This window comes from Ostrea edulis, chromosome 9 (genome assembly GCF_947568905.1).
Source record: "Ostrea edulis chromosome 9, xbOstEdul1.1, whole genome shotgun sequence".
Taxonomy (NCBI): Eukaryota; Metazoa; Mollusca; class Bivalvia; order Ostreida; family Ostreidae; genus Ostrea; species Ostrea edulis.
In genome coordinates, this window is record NC_079172.1 from 37389796 (window position 1) to 37412225 (window position 22430).

Sequence of the window (22430 nt, forward strand, 5' to 3'; positions counted from 1 at the left end):
CATGTCATCCTTGTTCTGTTTGTGTGGCTTTCATTTTCACATACTTTTGCAAGAAGAGATGAAAATTTAATGTGCATAATATTTATTATCTGTTGCTTATGTATATCTGCAAAATATTGATTATGACATTTATTAGCACAATAGTGTTGATGTGAATTAGCACAATAGTGTTGATGTGAATTAGCACAATAGTGTTGATGTGAATTAGCACAATAGTGTTTATGTTGATTAGCATAATATTGCTTATGTTAATTTACACATTCAATATTGTTTATGTTTACATTGATTATGTTAATCAGTGCATGCAGTACATGTATTGATGAAGTTTTCCGTCCAATTTTCTCCTTTGATACCTGCATAAAGAAAAGAATTGTAAGATTCACTTCATTTAGATATTTTAAAACATTGAGTTTAGATATAGATAAAACATGATTTTGTTTTTAAATTCTTGCGACGTATCAATACACAACATGAAGTCAAAATAAGGTTTTCTTTGATGCAGAAATCAAACGAATTTTAATTTCAGCCAATCAAATTGGCTGTAATTTCATCAAGACCATAAATATTAATGATTATGTTATCAACACAATAAGTAAATGATTATGTTTATTGATATATTGTTCATTGATACTGTATTGATCACTAGGAGAAATTTCTACTTGCCTATATAAATCTACAAGGCCTGTCTTACATGTACTGGTGTGAAACTAAGGTCTTGCTGAAGTTTGTAGATTTACGTAAATAGATGAACAAGTGTTTGATATGCCAGAATGTATGTCAGTGTCGTAATGCAATTCAAATTTAGAGCCCTCTATCTTTATGGTCACTCCTAATAGTAATATACATATCCATGTATACTGCCCGGCTCTTCGGAATGTTGCATGTAGAATAAAGAAGGGGGTACACATTCACTTGTTTTTGTTGTGTTTTTAAAAAGTTCCCAGATAGGAAAACATGGTATATTGTATACTACTTTTCAGACCGAAATGCACACATTATCATTTAACTCTCTAGTCCCAACTGTGATGTCACAAACAGGTGAATTTTCCCCGTTTCCATGCCAAAGTCAGGGGCGGATCCATGAATTGTAGTTACGGGGGCGCCACTTTATGAGGCAGGGGTCTGGGTCCAACCCTGGTGGGGGCCTAGGGGCGAAGTCCCCGGAGGCTCCTGGATTTTACAGATTTTATAGGGCTTGAAATATGTCTCCTATTCAGTTATTTGTACTATTTTCTATCATTTCTAATCAGGTGAAATTAATAAAATGACGCAAATTTTAAGGGTTTTTGGAAAAAATTAAGTTCTTCCAATGAAGTCATTCAAGAAATCAAAAGATTTTGTCATTTATTTCTCTGGGAGTGGAAGGAATCATTGCTTCTTGTATCGTTTAGTACATTTTTCTAAACAAAATACCACGATTTACCTTAAATTTGAAAATTTTAGGGGTGTGTGTGCACTGGTTGCACACACACTCCCCCACCCCCCACCCCCCACCCCCCACCCCACCACCACCACCCCCCCCCCCCCCCCACCCCACCACCACCACCCCCCCACCCCCCACCCCCGTAAATCTGCCACTGAAAGTAGGAAAAGACATGAACATTTTCAATCCATTTTAGCATGAAAAAAGATAGAGAGCACATTTATCCATGGCCCATAACCAGATATGTATGATTAACCAAACAATATCAAATAAAATATCTTGAAATTTGCATGGGAAATGGTATGGGGGTCACTTTTGCGATCCCATATCAATCATTGTTATTGACAGTTGGTTTTTAGCTCACCTGAGCTAAAGGTTCAAGTGAGCTTTTCTGATTAAAATTTGTCTGTCGGCGTCATAAACTTTTCACATTTTCATCTTCTTCTCCAGAACCACTAGGTCAATTTCAACCAAACTTGGCCAAAAGCATTCTTGGGTAAAGGGCTTTCAAGTTTGTTCAAATGAAGGGTCATGCCCCCTTCAAAGGGGAGGTACTCACCAATGCAAAATTAGGTAGGGTCATTTAAAAATCTTCTTCTTAAGAACCACTGGGCCAGAGGAGCTGACATTTACATAAAAGCTTCCTGACATACTGCAGATTCAAGTTTGCTCAAATCATGCCCCCCGGGGATAGGTTGGGGACACAATAGGGGATCAAAGTTTTAAATAAAAATATACAGAGAAAATCTTTAAAAATCTTCCTTCTCAAGAACCACTGAGCCAGAAGAGCTGAGATTTACATAAAAGCTTCCTGACATAGTGCAGATTCAATTTTGTTCAAATCATGGCCCCCGGGGGTAGGTTGGGGCCACAATAGTGGATCAATGTTTTACATAGAAATATATAGATAAATCTTCCTTCTCAAGAATCAATGGGCCATAAGAGCTGAGATGTACATAAAAGCTTCCTGACATAGTGCAGATTCAAGTTTTTAAAAATCATGGCCTCCAGGGGTAGGTTGGGGCCACAACAGGGACTAAGGTTTAACATGAAATATATATATATATATGGAAAGTTTTCAGATAAGGGCCAAGGTGACTCAGGTGAGCGATGTGGCCCATGGGTCTCTTGTTTTTTTTATTGATGGGTATGGTGATTGCCTTTATGATTCCATGTCAATCCTCATTATAGACAGTGGATATTTTTATAGGCGAGTATGATGGTTGCTTTTGTGACCTCGCATTAATCCTCTTTATCGACAGTAGTTTTTTTATGGGCGGATATGGTGGTCACCTTTGCAATCCCATGTCAATCATTGATATCAACAGTGGGTTTTTTATGGGTGGGTATGGTGGTTGCCCACTCAGACATATAAGTTTTTCATGGGCAAGTATAGTGGTTGCAGCCACTCAGACATGTAGGTTTTTTATGGGTGGGTATGGTGGTTGCCCACTCAGACATGTAGGTTTTTTTATGGGTGGGTATGGTGGTTGCCCACTCAGACATGTAGGTTTTTTATGGGTGGGTATGGTGGTTGCCCACTCAGACATGTAGGTTTTTTTATGGGTGGGTATGGTGGTTGCCCACTCAGACATGTAGGTTTTTTTATGGGTGGGTATGGTGGTTGCCCACTCAGACATGTAGGTTTTTTATGGGCGGGTATGGTGGTTGCCCACTCAGACATGTAGGTTTTTTTATGGGTGGGTATGGTGGTTGCCCACTCAGACATGTAGGTTTTTTATGGGCGGGTATGGTGGTTGCCCACTCAGACATGTAGGTTTTTTTATGGGTGGGTATGGTGGTTGCCCACTCAGACATGTAGGTTTTTTATGGGTGGGTATGGTGGTTGCCCACTCAGACATGTAGGTTTTCTCAGGGGTCCTCCAACTTCCTCTCACACTAATGAGCACTTCATGCCAACATTTGTGCTGAATCAGAAGAAAACAAACTACAGTAAAGCTCGAATATAGCGAACACGGGATATAGCGAAATTACAGCTATAGCGAAGTGAAAACGATTTCCCCGGCAAATTCTTTATATATTCTGTATAAAAATCTGCGTCTATAACGAACACGGATATGGCGAATTTACGGATATAACGAAGTAAATTCCTATTCTCCTTGAATTAAAAATGAACATAAAAATCACCTTTTATAACGAATTTATTTTTTCCATTTTAAACTCTTTGTGATTTTTAACAATCGTTTTCCATTGACATAAAGAATCCACACTTATTACAAAATTTCTGTTTGTATTTTTTCCAAAAAGGTTGTTAACGCAAAACAATTAATACTTACACATACGTTTAGGAAATATATTGTCGGTATTGTTTACTATTCTCGTTAATTAAATTTGAAGTTTGACTCCATTTATTTTATTGTACACTCCTTTATTTGTGTAAAGCAACAAGTAAATGACAATTTCAATAGACTGTACATGTATGTATCTCGCAAAATTTTGTTGACATTTCTCTCTCGACATGTTCTTGCATAACATAATAATCCATCAAGATAAATTATCATATATAAATCAATGTGTATATTTCTTGTATAAAAATATTTCTTCTCGAAAATATATAGGCTTCATTTCATTTAAAGATGATACAAGCGTAAGTATATCGATTGCAGCTTTCTTCTACAATTGATATACATGTAGAACAAATCAGTTATGTAACAAATTCGTTATATTTGAATTATGAATTCGCTATAAACGTATAGCGAATTACGCTTATAGAGAATTTTTATTGAGGGTTCCCAGAAATTCGCTATATCAGAGTTTTACTGTATTGGGTCATCCTAGTACTACCAGTAGAATGAATATTTGATACTTCATTTTTATTAGTACTTATCGGCATTTAATGCTTTATCCTAGTACTGGTAGCAGAATACTTCTGAAGATTTATGGATAAGTTTGAATGACTAATCTTTATGCATTTTAAATCATATACACATGTACATCCATTTTTTATTGTGATGTTTTCAGATATATAAGGAGATGACTGTGAGATATAAGGCATTGGAGAAGACTCTGGCCAACAATAGCAGAGTGGATTCACGAACTTAGTTTAATTCTTACAACTTTGACATTTATGATCTATGGTGCTATTTTTCTGTTAGAGAACCTATGGTTAACTAACAGTAGCAAAGTGATATCTTGAATTCTTCTAATGTTGACTAGCAATAACAAAGCGATTTTGTGAATTCTTCTGATTTTGATTTTGGTGCTTTAACACAATTGAATCATTTCTCTTCATTGCTATTATCATTAGTCAAGATTAAATTATTAAGTTTTCATTCACTTCTCGTTATTTCCAGTTTTGTTTTTTTTAGGAAATTCATTCTTATACAGTTTTAAATTCCATGCTTTTTGTATGATGTCCATTTTGTATACTGTTAGATATTGTGACTCTAAGATTCTACAGTGTGCACTATAAGAGGGGGAAATTTAAATGAGATAAAGTGAAATAAAATCCATCTGTAGATATATGTTAAATATAGCTCATCCTCTGTTGTACAATGTAATAGGAAGTTCTTGTGTATTCAATATTGTAATTTGATTTCAACTTTGGTAATAAAAACAGTTGCAATCCATTTTATCACGTAATTAGGAAACCTTTACTTGTAATAAATTTATTACAGGTAGAACATTGTTTGAAGTTGATCAAAGTGTCTTCAATTTTAATGAATGATGTGCAAGTATCATTTTAATTAGAACCTATAAAACACCTGTAGAACATAGAGGGCAACATTTATACAGAGATAACACAATCCTGTATGCAATATTCGGGGCAATACTAATAAAAAGCGGGTCTTGGTGACCTCCAGAGGTCACGAAGTTACTGTAAACCAACTTTTATTCGCAGCTGCTTTATTTCAAAATTAAACTTTGGTAAACAGGTTCGCGGCAAGAAATTTTCGAGATCAGACCTTCTTCATTGAAAAAAGCATCATTCAAGGACTGGTTGGCGGTGAGAAATATTCACGACAATGAGGCTATAGCTAATCTCATGAAATTTTCTCGCATGTGAATAAAAATTGGTTTACAGTAAACAGATTTTGAGTTTCAAAGATTTAACATGAGAAGAGTTATTTACCTAGAGGTTTGTGTTTGCACCAATTTGAGAAAGGTTTGGACTTTTCAAGGTATTCCTGTTTATTATTTTTTATGCCCTCAGAATCTGCATATAGTTTTTGGTCTGTCCATCTGTCTGTCTGTGGTAAAAAAAAAAGCTTCAACTTTGTTCATATCTTTTACGCCATTAGAAGTAGAGCCTTCATATTTGGTATGTGTATTTCTTGTGGCAAGACCTTTCCATCGACACCAAAATCTTTAATTTTGTGACTTTAACTTTGACCTTTAACCTAGTTCCACTTTGTTGTAATTTGAATTCAGGGGCATCTGAATGAGTGTTTCATAAACACATGCATCTTTGTTTCTCCTTTTTAGCTCACCTGAACCGAAGGTTCAAGTGAGCTTTTTTGATCACATTTTGTCCGGCGTCCGTCTGTCTGTCTGTCCGTCTGTCTGTAAACTTTTCACATTTTCATCTTCTTCTCATGAACCATTGGGCCAATTTCAACCAAACATGGCCAAAAGCATCCTTGGGTGAAGGGCTTTCAAGTTTGTTCAAATGAAGGGCCATGCTCCTTTCAAAGGGGAGATAATCACAAAAATGCAAAAATAGGGTGGGGTTATTTAAAAATCTTATTTTCAAGAACCACTGGGCCAGAAGAGCTGAAATTTACCTGAAAGCTTCCTGACATATTGCAGATTTAAGTTTGTTCAAATCATGGCCCCCGGTGGTAGGATGGGGCCACAAGGGGGGATCAAAGTTTTACATACAAATATATAGGGAAAAACTTTAAAAATCTTCTTCTCAAGAACCACTAAGCCAGAAAAGCTGAGATTTACATGAAAGCTTCCTGACATAATGCAGATTCAAGTTTGTTCAAATCATGGGCCCCGGGGGTTGGATGGGGCCACAATAGGGGATCAAAGTTTTACATACAAATATATAGGAAAAATCTTCTTCTCAAGAACCACTGAGCCAGAAAAGCTGATTTTTACATGAAAACTTTCTGACATAGTGCAGATTCAAGCTTGTTCAAATCATGGCCCCCGGGGGTAGGATGGGGCCACAAGGGGGATCAAAGTTTTACATACAAATATATAGTTAAAATCTCTTTCTCAATAACCACTGAGTCAGAAAAGCTGATATTTACAAGAAAACTTTCTGACATAGTGCAGATTCAAGTTTGTTCAAATCATGGCCCCCGGGGGGTAGGATGGGGCCACAAGTGGGGGGGGGGTTCAAAGTTTTACATACAAATATAGGAAAAAGCTTTAAAAATCTTCTTCTCAAGAACCATTGGGCCAAAGAAGTTGACATTTACATGAAAGCTTTCTGACATAGTGTAGATTTAAGTTTGCAAAGGGTAGTTTGGGCCATAATAGGGACTAAGGTTTTACATGCAAATATATATGGAAAGTCTTCAGATATGGGCCAAGGTGACTCAGGTGAGCGATGTGGCCCATGGGCCTCTTGTTTTGTATTGCTGCTAAATATTGAAATTAAATTAGCTTAGATATGCAGGACAGGAATTTTTTCTGGATTCCGTAGTCCTTTGGGCAGGTGACTGATACAGTCTGTGAGTCTCTTAATGTTTAAAAGAAATATATCAGAAACGATGGAAGATTAAAACTTGAAATTGTATGAGTGATAGATCTTGAGTTGCAATATGCAGATTCAGGTTTAAACAATTCAAAAACGTTGGCCGTCACTTTCTGTCATCAACGGAAGTAAAGAAACGTCAAATTTCAATTATAGTCCAGCTGGACATTTCATTATTTGTGATGCCGATATAGTCCAGCTGGACATTTCATTACTCGTCTGGTTATGTCGATATAGTCCAGCTGGACATTTCATTACTCAGTCTGGTTATGTCGATATAGTCCAGCTGGACATTTCATTACTCAGTCTGATTATGTCGATATAGTCCAGCTGGACATTTCATTACTCAGTCTGATTATGTCGATATAGTCCAGCTGCACATTTCATTACTCAGTCTGGTTATGTCGATATAGTCCAGCTGGACATTTCATTACTCAGTCTGGTTATGTCAATATAGTTGAAAAGGACGACCTGAAGTCACTTATTTTGAAATGTCCGAAATTCAGACAACCTCAATCTTTCAGTTGGTGACAGAACTCAATCCATCTCTGTTATGAACCCTCTCAGAGATTATGCCGGGCGATGGGCTAAATATGAAAAGGAAGAACGTGATATTTTGTCAGGATGGAAGTGTAGAAGGGACATTAGAAAAGTTTACAAATTAAAACAATACATATCGTCTATCAGTTTATGTTTTATATCAAACTAGAAGTGATGAAAGAATTATATTACCTGAGGATTATGTATTGATTCCAGCTGACAAAACTTGTAATAATATTGTCTTTGAAAGGGTCATTCTAAACAAACTTTGTTTTAATTTCATTTGTAATTCAATTTATACTCCATATTCCTTTTCCAAAGATGAAATTCTTCAAAATGCATGTTTCAGTTTCCAACACCTTTGGTATCACAGTCATACGAGTTTCCTTGCATATCCTGGATTCCAAAAACGTTAAAAACAGCTATATTGCAGCTATATTGCAGAATCCAGTAAATGCTCTACCAAGCCCATTCATGCCAAGAAATCCCGTCCGGTCTGAATTCGTTGGCTTCAATAGGACCATATTACATGCTGATTAATAGTAGCCGTCGCTTATCTCTTAATTGCGGTCACCGATTTATACCAAACGCTGTGAAGGAGAAACTTTAGACATATTGTGCCACAATATATGCAAGGAGTGGTGTAATTCTCAAAAATTCCAAAGAACTTTTAATAAAGATATCTCAGAACTTGCCAAATAAAAAAACCCACATCAAAATATCAATATCTGATTTTACAACACTTTAACCTCACGACAAATCCCAGAAACAATTTACTTTGGAAACTACTACTCTGATTCTGATACCTGGTGTAAAACAAACTGAATTTTCAAGTACACGTGCTGATTCTAATTGAGGAATAAAGTTTTTAATTTCATCCAATTATGTTTGATAACGCTGTCTGCTTTACATGTGTGTGTATCTAGTATATTAAGATATTCATTGTATAATAATCATATTTGATATCGAGGAGATTGATGGTGGGATTTTTGTAATCATGGTATCATTTTAAATGGTTCATCAAATAAGAATAATCCACCATAGGAATTTTCAGAATTTTGTTTACTGCTTGATTTAACATTGAAGTCTTTGGGAAGAGCATGTTTTATGATTTCTTTGAAAAATATTTTAATATATTTAAAATATTTTTCAAAGAAATTATAGAAATTTTATACAAATCTCTTGGTAGAATGTTACATACACTTTCTCTTTATGAAAATATGAAATAAATTCAATTTACTGCACTTAATTACTTTTAGAAAATTAGATTTTTATTATTTTTACCAAGGGCAGATAACGCTTCAAAAAAGGTCTAAAGTGTAAAAAGGTCAATTTCTAATCCTGTACTGGTCAGTCATGTGAACTTCACTTTCACCTTATTTAACAATAAACATTTATGTTGATTTTAATCATTCAAAATTGTTCATTATCCTTTCACTATTCATTGAATACTTCAATAGACAAACTTGGGGGACGTTCGTATTTCATGTCTTCTCTGAACTTCCATGATATACATGTACATGCTGTAGCACTTGTACATGTAAGTTTAAGATCTTTTGAGGCACACCTGCTGATGTTAAATTGATTTAAGTTCTGTCGCAATTTTAGCGTGACACATCCAATATTGAAACCTAAAATGTTGGATACAATGTATTTCATACATTTATATTTTTCGTGCTTTTACATAAATAATAGTACGTGTATTGTTCCTTTTCTTTAAATTGAGTATTCAAATCAAATTTTTTCATGACTTCAATAAAATATTTCATATTACAATTTACGTGTGTTTCTTTGGAACTACGTGTAGTTTAGAATAGTTAGCATTTTAGCGGCCGATTCGATGCTCTATATCAAGATTATCTTGTATTTGGATATTTATTGAACGTAGACGTTAACGGCAGACTTACAACACAACTTTATGACTTTAACTTTATCATAATCGTGATGTTTTCTTCCTATCCATTGTAAATGTTCCATATTTAATGAGTAATATTTCATTAACACCTGCTTATGGTGTTTATATCTCTCAACTGATTAGATACGCGAGAGCATGTTCTGCTTATCATCAATTTTTTGAATCGAGACAGCTTACTGACAAATAAGTTGATGTATGATGATTTTAACAGAATCGTTTAAACTCAGCATAATGCAAATTCTGTGGTCGTTATAGTGATCTAATTTGCAAATTATACTTGTAACATGTCATTAGATCGAATGCTGTCTGACATGTTTCATAAGAATTGTTAGGCTATTCTTTACATATTGATTTTGAATATGGATAAATCCGTTGACCTGATCAAGATGTAAGACTCACGGTGGATGTGACTGGTCAACAGGGAATGCTTGCTCTTCCTAGGCAACTGATCTTACCTTTGGCGTTTACAGGGATCCGTGTTAGTCCAACTTTTAATTTTGTATTCTTTATGGTATTTATTATATTGATTACTGTTGGTCATTTTCACCTTTTTATCCACTACTTCTGTAAGAAAATAAAGCGATTGTGGATGTAGTATGAACTATAGTAATTACCCCCTTAAACTTTGTTTTATCGACGAGCACATTCCATGTTAAAGTTAGAAACAAACGAGCATTGTTTGGGCGGGGAAATAACAGTGTCAATTCATGCATGAATTGGGGTTAGGTCTATAAACATGTTGGTACATCTGTCCAACAAGAAGGTCCCACACCTATCGTAAAATGGAACCTGGGAATGTAAGGTTCCGGATACCCGGTATCTTTTCTACAGAGGAACACCCTCTAGTCGGAGGAACAATATCGAACAAAAGGAACAACCTTTAAAGAAGGAACTATCTCTAGCCAGCAGAACATTCTCTAGATGAGTAACAATATTGAGTTGGAAGAAGAACAAACTCGAACTAGAGGGAAAATCTCGAGCCTGTGCATCAACCTTGAGATGTAGGAACAACCTCAGGTAGAAAAGACAACCTAGAGCCGACAGAACAACCTCGAGCAAGAGGAACAACCTCAAGCCGGAGGAACAACCTTTAGCTGGAAGAACTACCTCGAGCTGGATGAACTACCTTGAATAACCTCGAGTCTGAGGAACAACTTCGCACTGAAGGATCAACCTTGGACCAGAAGAAACAACCAGAGGAGAAACGTGGAAATGGAGAAACAATCTCTAGCCGGATGAGTAAACCCAAGCTGGAGGAATAAACTCTTATCGAAGAAATTTCCTCGAGCCCGAGGAACATTCTCAAGCCGAAAGAACATCATCGAGTCGGATGACCTCGAGCCAGAAGAACATTCTCAATGCGAAGGAACAAATTCAAGCCGGGGGAGCAAAGTGGAACTGGAGAAACAATCTCTAGCTGGATGAGTAACCCCAACCTGGAGGAATAACCTCAAGTCGGAGGAACTTTCTCAAGCTGAAAAAATTCTCGAACTAAAGGAACAACCTCGACTTAGGGGGGTCAACCTTGAGTTGGATGAACAACATCGACCCGAAGGAACAATCCCTAGCCGCCAGAACATCTTTTACCCGGCGGAACAACTTCGGAGTCTTTTTCCAAGTGATACTGGTACATAGGTATATTTCTCTCTACAGAAGCTCGATGCCATGAGTTCCCGTTTATAAAGCGACTGCAAGCTCCAAAAAGTAAGGGCACAATGCAATGCTGTGTAGTTGTGATAATTCTGTAAATCATGAATTGAATGTGTTGATCATCGACCGTCCGTGATGTAGTGTGTACATCATCGACAGTTTGTGTGTAGTCCTGCTATATTCTGTTACTTACTGTGTGTTCATCGACAGTTTATCTTTATGTGTAATTCTGTAATATTGTTATTTACTCCGTGCATTATCGACAGTTTGTGGAGTCCCGCTATATTCTGTTATTCGCTGTGTACATTATCGACAGTTTGTAGAGTCCCTCTATATTCTGTTATTCGCTGTGTACATTATCGACAGTGTGTGGAGTCCCGCTATATTCTGTTATTCGCTGTGTACATTATCGACAGTTTGTAGAGTCCCGCTATATTCTGTTATTCGCTGTGTACATTATCGACAGTTTGTGGAGTCCCGCTATATTCTGTTATTCGCTGTGTACATTGTCGACAGTTTGTGGAGTCCCGCTATATTCTATTATTCGGTCCTCGATGTAGATATCCTGACCCCAGGGCGAGGCTAAACTTGGTACATGTATGTGGTGTTTATGTGTAAAACACTTGAATTACATCTTCTTTAGTGCTATTGATATTAAATGGAAACTAAATGGATATTTAGAAAGAACAGGTAGTCCTTTACCAAAATTGTAAATTTAATTATCCCAGGAGTAAGGATTTTGGTATCGGGTGGGTTTTTAAATGTGTGAATAGTAGAAATTATTATCTTCTTGATAACTACCACTCCAATCCTTTTCAAATTTGGTATGAAGCATCTTTTGGACAAGAGGGACATAAATTGTAAATTTTATGACTCCTACACCCCCGGGACCTTAGGGGTGGGGTAAAAACTGCCAAATTTGACCAATTTTCAAAAATCTTCTCTACACCTGCATATCGTTAAGAAAAACTAAATGCATATTGATATAGAGCAGAGAGGCCTCTACCAAAATTGTAACTTTCTGGATCCCCGGGTTAGATTTTCTTACTCCAGGGTGGGGCCAAATTTGCTATATACACTTTGTATAGTGTATATGTGCAAAACATATAAACGATATCTGCTTTAGTGTTATTGATACTAATTTGACACTAAATGAATATTTAGAATGAGTAGGTAGTCCTTTACCAAAATTGTGAAGTTTATGATCATAGGGGTAAGAGTTTTGTTTCAGGGTGGGGCTAAAATCATTATAATGATTTGAAGGACTTCTTAAAGTTTGCTGATACCGTATAAATTTTAAATGCATATTTAGGAATATAGCAGAAAAGGTATTTCAAAAAGATGGTGAATGTCGCAACCCCAGGGTTTTGATTCTAGAATGGGTCCAAATTAGTCATATTGTTTAATGTTAGTACATATATCATACATGTATTATGTAAAGCCTGTCATCAATGTGTGCACATTTCAGGGCATTGAAGTTTTAAAGAACACATCTTATACTGTTGCTGAATATTAGAATTTAGCTTAGATATTTAGAACAGGAATTTTTTTTCTGGATTCCATGGCCCTTGGAACTAGTGATACTTTTAACTAATACTCAGGTGGCCAATGAGGCCTGTAGACCTCTTGTTTTCTTTTGCTTTTTTAATTACTTATGATTCAAAATAAAGTGCTACCAGTAATGTATGCATGATAATTTATTCAACCTCGGGCGTCTATGTACATATGAGAAATGAGTTCTTCCTTTTCGGTGTTCTGAAATCAAACAAATAACAATATTAAGACTCACAACATTTATCACAATATCTAACAAATAGATAACACGAGCGAAAGAGAGAAATTAAAACATTTATCACTTATAAAATTGATAGTGTCAACACGTTCACCATAGTCATTGTTGTAACGGAGTCGGGGATGCATTTTACAAAAGTACTTACGATTTACGACCAACATTACATACTGAAATTTTCTTGTTTATTGCAAGATCATTCACTCCCATGTAAAATAGTAAAATTAATGATACAGAAAATTAAGCCTCAGAAACATTTTAATTCATTCATTTAAACTAATAACTGTGTAACACAATTTAAGACTTGCGACTTTGTCGTAAGTAGTTCAGTAAAATGGGTCCCTAGTTTTTCGTGTTCACAGAGTCCGCTTTGTTCACGGAGTCAAGTTTGTTCATTGTCATAGTCATGTTTGTCCGTGTTCTGGGCGTCAGGGCGGTGATATTAATGGAGAGGAGTGTGACGTAGGGATAGACAGATATTTTTTATCAGGTATAGACATTTTCTCAGCAAAAACAGTAAAGGTCAAATTTGTCAATTTAATGTTCTATTCCCAAACTGAATAGAATCAATTTTGGATAAACAAATAACTCGTGGGTCTAAGATGGCGCCGTATTAAAGTTTCTAAGCTCTTAATTTTAGAATTGTTCGAAATTGTCCTCTCAAAAGTCAAATGTGGACACATGCTAATAATTTTGAGCGTTGTATCATTTAAATCACGACCCTTTCGGGGCAGCATGGGACCGTACCACAATAGGGATGAAACATTTTCACCAGGTGTATGTGGAAAAATCAAACAAAAGTCCTCTTCTATAGATATAGAAGGGCACACTTTATTAAATGAAAGGTGAAGATAACGAACAGTTATCAATCTCATAACTCCTATAAGCAATAATACATTAAGCAAACGTACTCGTGTAGTGTGGATACAAGTTTACCCACATCATGGGATTGCAATACATATCTCAGGATCCAAGTTTGTCCACACCAAGGAATTACAATAGATGTCTCAGGATACAAGTTTATATATGTCTCGGGATCTAAGTTTACCCACACCATGGGATTACAATACATATCTCAGGGTCCAAGTTTACCCACACCATGGGATTACAATACATATATAAGGATCCATGTTGATCCACACCATGGGATTACAATAGATATCCCAGGATCCAAGTTTACCCACACCATGGGATTATAATAGATATCTTAGGATTCAAGTTTTCCCACACCATGGAATTGCAATAGATATTTCAGGATCTATGTTTACCCACACCATGGGATTACAATAGATATCTCAGGACCCACGTTTATTCACACCATGCGATTGAAATAGAGGTCTGTTGGCCCAAGTTTTTTACACCACGGGATTGCAATAGAGGTTTGAATTTTTACACAAGAGATGCATTATATACCGGTACACAATTGGTTTTAAATTCTTATTCATTTATTTTGCCTTAGTAATAATATCCAGGCCATACATGTATGATTGATGGGGAATATTGTCCTCTTGTTGAATATAGTATTGTGACAGATTATATTATATTGTATGTTATTGCTTCTAGAAGCAACAGTTGGATCAGAATCTTATGTTATAAGGCTCACGGTGGGTATGACCGGTCGACAGGAGATGCTTACTCCTCCTAGGCACCTGATCCCATCTCTGGTATATCTAGTAGTCTGTGTTTGCCCAAGTCTTTATTTTGTATCCCGTATAGGAGTTATGAGATTTATCACTATTCGTTATCTCCACCTTTCATGATGCATAATATACTTGCATAAGATTTTGTAAAAACAAAATTGACTTTGCTCGAGAAGACCTTTTCGTAACATATGTCCAATTAAAAAATTAAAAGTCTCTACGCAGTACGCTCTGACTTTGGACTGACTGTTTTACAAGGTGTAATTATGTTGGATTACTTGAGTGATCGATGATTCGAACGACCGAAAAACCAAACAAACGAAAAGCAATGAAAACAAATAAGATGAAAGAGGACCACCAACACTCAATCACTGAAAAACATGGAGAAGTTGATAAGGTAGAAAGGGATCACCACAATCAAGCCAGTGGAAACAAATAAGGTGAGAGGCGAACATTAAAGACAAACAAACAATTAAGGTGGAAAGTAACCACCAAAATCAAATAAGCAAAAAACCTGGGGCATGGATAATGTACAAAGGAACTACCGAAACCACACAAAGAAAAACTTTGGTAATGGTTAATGTAGAAAAGGGCCACCAAGTGCATCTGTACGGCACATCAATGGAAAGATCGTAAAGATTGGAACTCAAAAATGGTCAGTCCGGTATGGAATTGTGCGGTGTCGTTAAGTGCACAAAATATTTTTTTGAAGAACCGGCAGGTCAAGCACCATATCATGGGAAATATGTTTATAGTAGAATTAGAAAAATATCACGAACTAGTGTAATATGGGCCATCACGTGTAAATAATAAAGTATAGGATTATACATACCGACAGCAAGAATTTGGTGATGCACCTGGTTAAACGAGTTCATAGAGCATGCGACATAAACATTTTGCAAATTGATCACCTGACACTTATAAACGCCTTGAAATGTAGATTACGCTTGTCACTATCAAGTTCCTGTCGCCCATTGTCTACTAATACGTGTACTCGCTGGACAGTTCTAAAAGCACGATAAGGCATGGACCAGGGGTGCATCACTTAAACTGTTACAGATTCTTCTGTAGGTTTATATTCAGGGTACAGTGAGTCGGGAGTCGTTAATGAGAAAATAAATAAATTTTCTCTTTCTCAAATGACCCAATAGTCTTATTAAAGGTGAAGATAACGAACAGTGATCAGTCTCATACTTCCTATAAGGAATACAATTATGTTCTTTTAAATATGTTGATACACGAGCTTATACATGAAAAGAGTCCGTGTATTTCCTAACAATAGAAATGATAGATATAATTATCAATGTTCAAATATTTTACAACATTAGAGGAAATTGTATGTCTTCTTAATCTGCTAGCGGTTAGTGGTTTTTCCCCATATCTGCTGTATCTGATTTAATTATGTCCCCTTGAAAAAATACGACCCAAACTACGACCCACGACACACTATTATCAGTGTAAGTGTATGCAAAATATCGCATCTGAACAAGTCTAGTGTAAATTAAAAACATCTCATGATACATATTTTATATTTAAGCACGGATCCCTCATTATTAAGAAAACTCTTTATTGAAAAGGAACTTAGAATTATCTTTCTTCTAGGATACTTGAAATTGAACAGGTGAAGAAAGCGTTTGCCAACAAAATAACATTGGACGAGTGCCAAATTTGATCAGAATATGTGGCTGTCTTCCCTCTGCCGTTTTGAAATGTTCGACCAGTAGTTCATGTCAATATCAAAATGGGTTAGTTAATACTACGCTGATTTGTGCTATGGTTCAAGATGACATTTTCTCAATTTTGATATATAAATGTTAGAAATGATAAAGATTTAATCATGAAAAATGACTGTAACTATAGAGATATTATTAGACTGCTGATTGGGTCATTTTTCCGTGGAGGTGGTTTATGATGGGTTCCGCTCAACAAAATACTGAATAAAGACGAGTATTTTTCATTAAAAGGGTTTGCATCATACGTTTACATACTTGATAAGAATTTCTTAGCACTACTCGTGTGATAGGTGTTATGAACATCCTAAAATCATGATAATTTGAACAGTTTTCAATAAATAAAACCTTACATGTTCAAAACAATCAATTTCTCGATTCGCAAACTACCACTACTTGGTGATAAAATCAATGGCATATACAGCTATAGTTAACTTTTAAGTGCTACGGTTATCTGGTATAGTTACTTTCATAATTATATGTTACGGCTACTTTCACTTTCATAATTAACTATTATAGCTACTTTCACTTTCTATATGTTAACTTTTTGTTAATAGCTAACTGCTATAGGTACGTTTACAGCTACATGTGAGTTGTAACTGCTATAACTACTATATATCTGCTACAAATACTTTCTATAGTATCTTGTTTCAGTTATCTTCTGTACTTACAGACTATAGCTACATTTTATACCTACCTGCTACAGCTCCAGACTATAGCTACCTGCTATAATTATCTGCTATAGTTACCTTGTTTTGAGAGCCTAAACAGACTTAAGATAGTTTGAATAGTCTCGTGTTAGTGACTCCAAAGAGTTGCCGAAAGCTCGACCTGTGGACCGGGCACCAGAAGTGATAGCGCTACTAAAATCCCCAAGCAGTCCGCCGGATCGTTGTAAAGTATTAGCGTATGCTGGGTAACTACTTCTGTAACGGATACTTCCAGGGTAGGTTACGATTCGTCGGCTAGTCAATCTTGGTCCGTAAGTTATACTGGGCCCTCTGCTAAAGTAGGTGCTACTGGACCTAAGAGATGGAAAAGAACCGGACCGGAAGCTGACGCTAGACCTCCTTGGTGCAGTTATACCAACGGAATAAAGGTCTGAGAGTCCGTTATAGATCCTGCTGGACGATGACGAGGTTCCTAGATAAGGTGGTGAATATCCTTCTTGTCCTGCATAGTCAACATCATAGATACTGAGGGCAGACCGTCTTCCATCAAGCCTTGAACCGAAAGTGTCAGAAGACGAAGTAAACAAATCGTCCCCAAAGTCCGCTCTTCCTGACAGAGTAGATAATCCATCATTGTCGTCAAATCTCACAGCATCTGACACACCCAGTCCTGGTCCAGACACAACAGATCTACCAAGCCCAGGCCCGAATTTAAGAGTTCTATCTAATCCAGGTAGTCTAAGCCCATTAAATCCAGGTGCATCGGGTCCAAATCCATCATCTCCATCAAATCCTAGTGCATCTGGTCCGATACCAGAGGGGGGTAGTCCTGGTTCACGTGATCTAGGTCTAAATCCGTTAGCTCCATCAAATCCAGGCCCTAATCTGGCAGGTCCATCATATTCTGGTCCGACCACTCCTTGACTTGGCAGGGCGGATCTTATAGAGGTGGATAGTCCGAGAGTGGCAGGCCCATTAAATCTAGGTGCATCGGGTCCAAATTCACCATCTCCATCAAATCCAAGTGCATCTGGTCCGATTCCACCTGGCCCATCCAGTCCTGGTCCACGTGCAGAGAAAGCGGGTCCTACTGGCGTGGCGGATGGTCTATCTAAACCGCCATCTCTGAATAATTCACGGTAAGTAATGCTTGGCCCTCTCGCAATGGATGAGCTCCGGACGAACGTCCTGTCCAGACCTGTCCGGAAACCAGAGACCTCCAAATCGCCGAATCCTCCAGAAATGACAGAGGGTGAAGTTCGGATTCGGGAATCGTAGACGGAGTACACATTCATCCCCCTAGCCTGCAGCATCCTGGCCACCAGATCGGAGTACTGATTGTGAAATCTGGGGATGAACCTCGTACCTATGTTGATGACCTGAGGGGGATTTCCGTACACCGACGCTGCGAGGACAAGTAGCACGAAGAACCGCATGTTTGTCATCTGAATGATCAAAAAAGGACACGTGATTAAAATATGTCGACTAATATCGAGTATAGGTGTCATTTAAAACAATAACGAGATCAACAGAAGATGCGTGGGCAGAGGAGTGACACCTAAAAATGAGGGACAATGAAAGTAGTCGTGGGTCTTATAAACAAATTATACCGGCATTCTAAATCTAATATATTTACTGTTTATGATTTTTTGCGAATGCATTTTCCCCACATACCGATTTTGATGTCAAACTAAATCTAAAGTCGTTGCATGAGGGCATATCTATGCAATTGAAAATTTACTAAAACTTTAAAATCTATATACATGTATACTAGTAAGTAATAAACGATTGGGGTCATATATGTATATTTTCATCCACCAACATTCAATTGTGTGTCAGTAATTTACTTATGCAGTTTTATTTCAATGTAATTTGTTTCTGGATAAAAGTACTACCTTTGACTAAACAAAACAACCTTCAAATTCCGAAACACAGATATACCAGCTAAGCAATAAGTGTGTGTATTCTGGGATATAAACTAGACAATAGAAACGTGGAGATTGATTTTGCATAATCATCTTCTCTCATCCTCCTATCTCCCCACAAACCTGGAATGAATAACGGTCTTATGGACCTCAGGAATCGAAATGAATTAACCAATGTATAAGTCACCCTCACCTTCAATAAGGACATTTCTAGGTCATCAATAAAACAGTGCCAAAAATGCGTGTTCCGTCAATGGAATAGAAGTTGAATTGCAGGAATGTTTTGATTAAGATGGAGTTCTGAAAGTTGTGAACTAATCACGCAGAGTTTAAAAAACAAAAAAAAATTCATTCTTTCTCAACCTTTTTTCCTTTTATAGTAATGAATCCAGTTTTGAAATTTTAGCAGCATCAGAACACTTTATTTCACAAAGAATCTGTGACCATTTTTTGATTATTTCAACCCCAGCAATTGTCATTGCTTAGCCGTAAAATGCATTTCGATGGGACTGATTTCAAAGATATATAGTTGATTTATTCAGTCTTGACTCTCGTTGAGACGAACCGCCGCGGTGGTCTGAAGGTTAGAGCGTTCGCCCCGCATGCAGAAGGCCGATGGTTCGAATCCAGACCTACGTCGTTAAAATAGGTAGCGACAGTTCCATTGAGAAACGCTCGGCATCAGGTGTTGATGACCTTAAAAACGAATGTCCCGTGTCACAGTAGGTGTGGCACGCTAAAACCCTCACTGCTCAATGGCCATATGCGCCGAGCAAAGGCTTAAAGCAGCCCTTCACCGGTCTTGGTGACGTCTCCATATGAGTGCTAGTAAAATTCTCGATCGATCGATCGAGAGAGAGAGAGAGAGACGTTAAACAAGCATAGGCGGATCCAGGAATTTGTGAAGGGAAGGGGATGTCTAACACTTTATCTTTTAGTTACTTTTCACAATCTCCCCACCCCAGTGTGTACATAACATTTTAGGGGGATCTTAAGACAGTTTTATACATGAAAATGTTTTGTATTTTTTATTTGTTCCCCCCCCCCCCCCCCCCAAGTTCTAGTCATTGTTATCGCTATGCCCAGAATCTGATTTTAATTAGAAAAAAAGCAAGCTGATTTAAAGGTAACTCCTAGCTGCAATAATGTAGCCCTATCCGATTTTTTTTTTTTATTCTGACGTTTTCGGGATAGGGCTACAATTTCAAAGGATCTCCGTAATAGTGCTAGTCTGGATCATCCCGACGTTTGTGTATACGCCGACTCCCCCACAAACGTCGGGATGATCCAGACTAGAGCCATTACGACAAAGAAAGGACAATGATATGGTTGCAGAAATAATTTACACTTTGCTGTTCGTTTTTTAATTTGATATCAAATCTAAACCTTTTTGATACCGACGAAATAGCTTTCACCTCCGTACTTGTCCATTGATGTAAATACTACTTTATATGGCATATGCAAATAACTTGACAATCGGAAGTTGACACTTCGAATTCAGTACATCAAACATGGCGTACAAATATGAATCAAGAAATTGGAATATATCGAACTTGTTGAAAACGGTAGAATAGAGCCTCACAAATCGTAAGCTGCGGGTTTTAAATTTATATATTGACTAAGAAACATAGAATAACATTTTATTTACATAAAGAAAGTCAGCAAATGTTTAGAATGGTCGAAAAGGTTGCGGGAGTGAATCGCTCCCGCATTTGCACCATTATGGAGATCCTAAGGAGTTGTAGCCCTCTCCAAACACAAACAAATCGGAGAGGGCAACATTATTGCAGCTAGTTACTCCAAAGAAGGGGGGGGGGACAGTGGGGTATCTGGACCCCCCCCCCCTTGGATCCGCCCTTGAACAAGATACAATCTATCGTTGGGAACGTACTTTTTTAATTCGATAATTTCATGTTGCTGATATTCTGGGCTTTGTCGACCTTTGTAGTTAAGTTTTAGTGCTAGTTTGTTTTGTTTTTACTTAACTTATTTATAGTTTTCGTTTCTATTTAAACAGCTTATTCTCCTGAAGAAGAGACAAATGGTCTTCCCGTACATGTTACGACAATTGCATATACATGTTGTACATGTATATTGTCCATGTCGTTATATATATATATATATATATATATATATATATATATATATATATATATTCAACTTTATATCACTGTGTCCAGCAAAAAAACTTGACCACGCTAGTAATACATAAGCGTTTTCATTTTGATCATCAGATGATTTAATCATGTACATTCAAAATGGAAGCGCTTATGTTTTACTAATGTTGTCAATTTAGGAATTATATATATATATATATATAAGTAGATATTCAAAATTAATGCGAAACTTACCCGGTGACTTCAACAGTGCGAGATTTCTGCCAGAAGTGGACAGAGGAAATGATCTTGATATGAATTTTATATCATAGCCACGCCTTGCCTTGAATGACAGGGCCGTCAATCATTTGTCGGTAACCAATGAAATCACGGCGTTTTATTTTACAAAACACGTCTCTTTGAAATAATCTTGTACAATAGATGTTCGCTGACCCAGAGATGTTGAATGAAGAGATTGAAGAATCTGTTTTATTCTGTTTCGCTTTAACGCTACACTACGTCCAGCCCACGTCTTGCCCTTCTTTGTACAGTACTGAATCATCATCAATTCATAAGGTGACGTACAGATTATAAGTTTCCTTTAAGTGAAATGCAATTATAATTTGTCCGTAATTTTGCCTTCCTGGTGAATGGATACAGTTGATGGATGATCAAATTCCGCTCGCTTCCACTTCGTGTAGTTTTTACAACCGTGAAATGTTTTTTAATACATCCGTGCATTTTTTATTTTTTTTTTACATGCAGCCATGCAACGTTTACAGCCTTGCAGTTTTTAAAGCAGAGCGCAGTTTTTACAGCCTTGCGGTTTTTCAATTCAGTCGTGCATCTTTTACGTGCAGCTTAATTCTGCTTTTAGATATTTTCATATACCTCTCCTTTTTATTTTAAGAAAGTATAGAATCATAACTTTTACATTCTCCTAGACACCAGTCTTAGAATTCTGCCTGATTTATATTTCTTTTTCTGAAATGTATATTGTATCGTAACTGAACTTTATGTGCATCAGGCGTGTCTAATTCTGATTGTAATCACGAATTGATTAGTCTGCCTATGCATCATGTTTAGGAGTTCATGAAGAAATGATTGGCTTGTTTGGTCGTGTGACTAGGGAGAATAAACATGTTATCGTGTCCTAAGTCTGAGAGGCTCCTCTAGTATTTCTGATACTCAGACCAGTGTAGCAGGAATAAAATCAGTGTTGATTCGGTACAATTAACAATTACATGGTGTTAGAAGGTTATCTATCCATGCAATATATATGCAAGAGAGAGAGAGAGAGAGAGAGAGAGAGAGAATGATCATCTACTTTTATGAATTTATGATGGTTATAATTCGATTTGGTCACGTGGTATTTTGTAT

General features: G+C 36.9%; 2 protein-coding genes across 4 annotated transcripts in view; one reads left to right on the forward strand and one right to left on the reverse strand.

Moving 5' to 3' along the window:
- LOC130050118 (xylulose kinase-like) overlaps positions 1–5013 on the forward strand; it is a 45185-nt gene extending 40172 nt beyond the window's left edge. For both annotated transcript variants that reach the window (XM_056149089.1, XM_056149090.1), the window contains one exon: positions 4406–5013. In XM_056149089.1, coding sequence (XP_056005064.1) covers positions 4406–4486 — 81 coding nt within the window. In that variant the 3' untranslated portion in view covers positions 4487–5013. The remainder of the gene's footprint in view (positions 1–4405) is intronic.
- On the reverse strand, positions 66–21509 carry LOC125659431 (decreased expression in renal and prostate cancer protein-like). Of its 2 annotated transcripts, none has more exons than XM_056149091.1 (3): positions 21306–21509; positions 17108–18474; positions 66–353 (listed from the first exon to the last, which is right to left on the reverse strand). In XM_056149091.1, exon 2 carries the CDS (start codon positions 18472–18474, stop codon positions 17122–17124), a length of 1353 nt encoding a protein of 450 aa, XP_056005066.1. In that variant the 5' UTR covers positions 21306–21509; the 3' UTR covers positions 66–353; positions 17108–17121. The 2 variants fall into 2 exon arrangements, with proteins under 2 accessions (XP_056005066.1, XP_048747059.1); XM_048891102.2 differs by lacking the exon at positions 66–353 and adding an exon at positions 12879–12954 and having other exon boundaries at positions 21306–21446.
- Between the last annotated feature and the right edge of the window lie 921 nt (positions 21510–22430).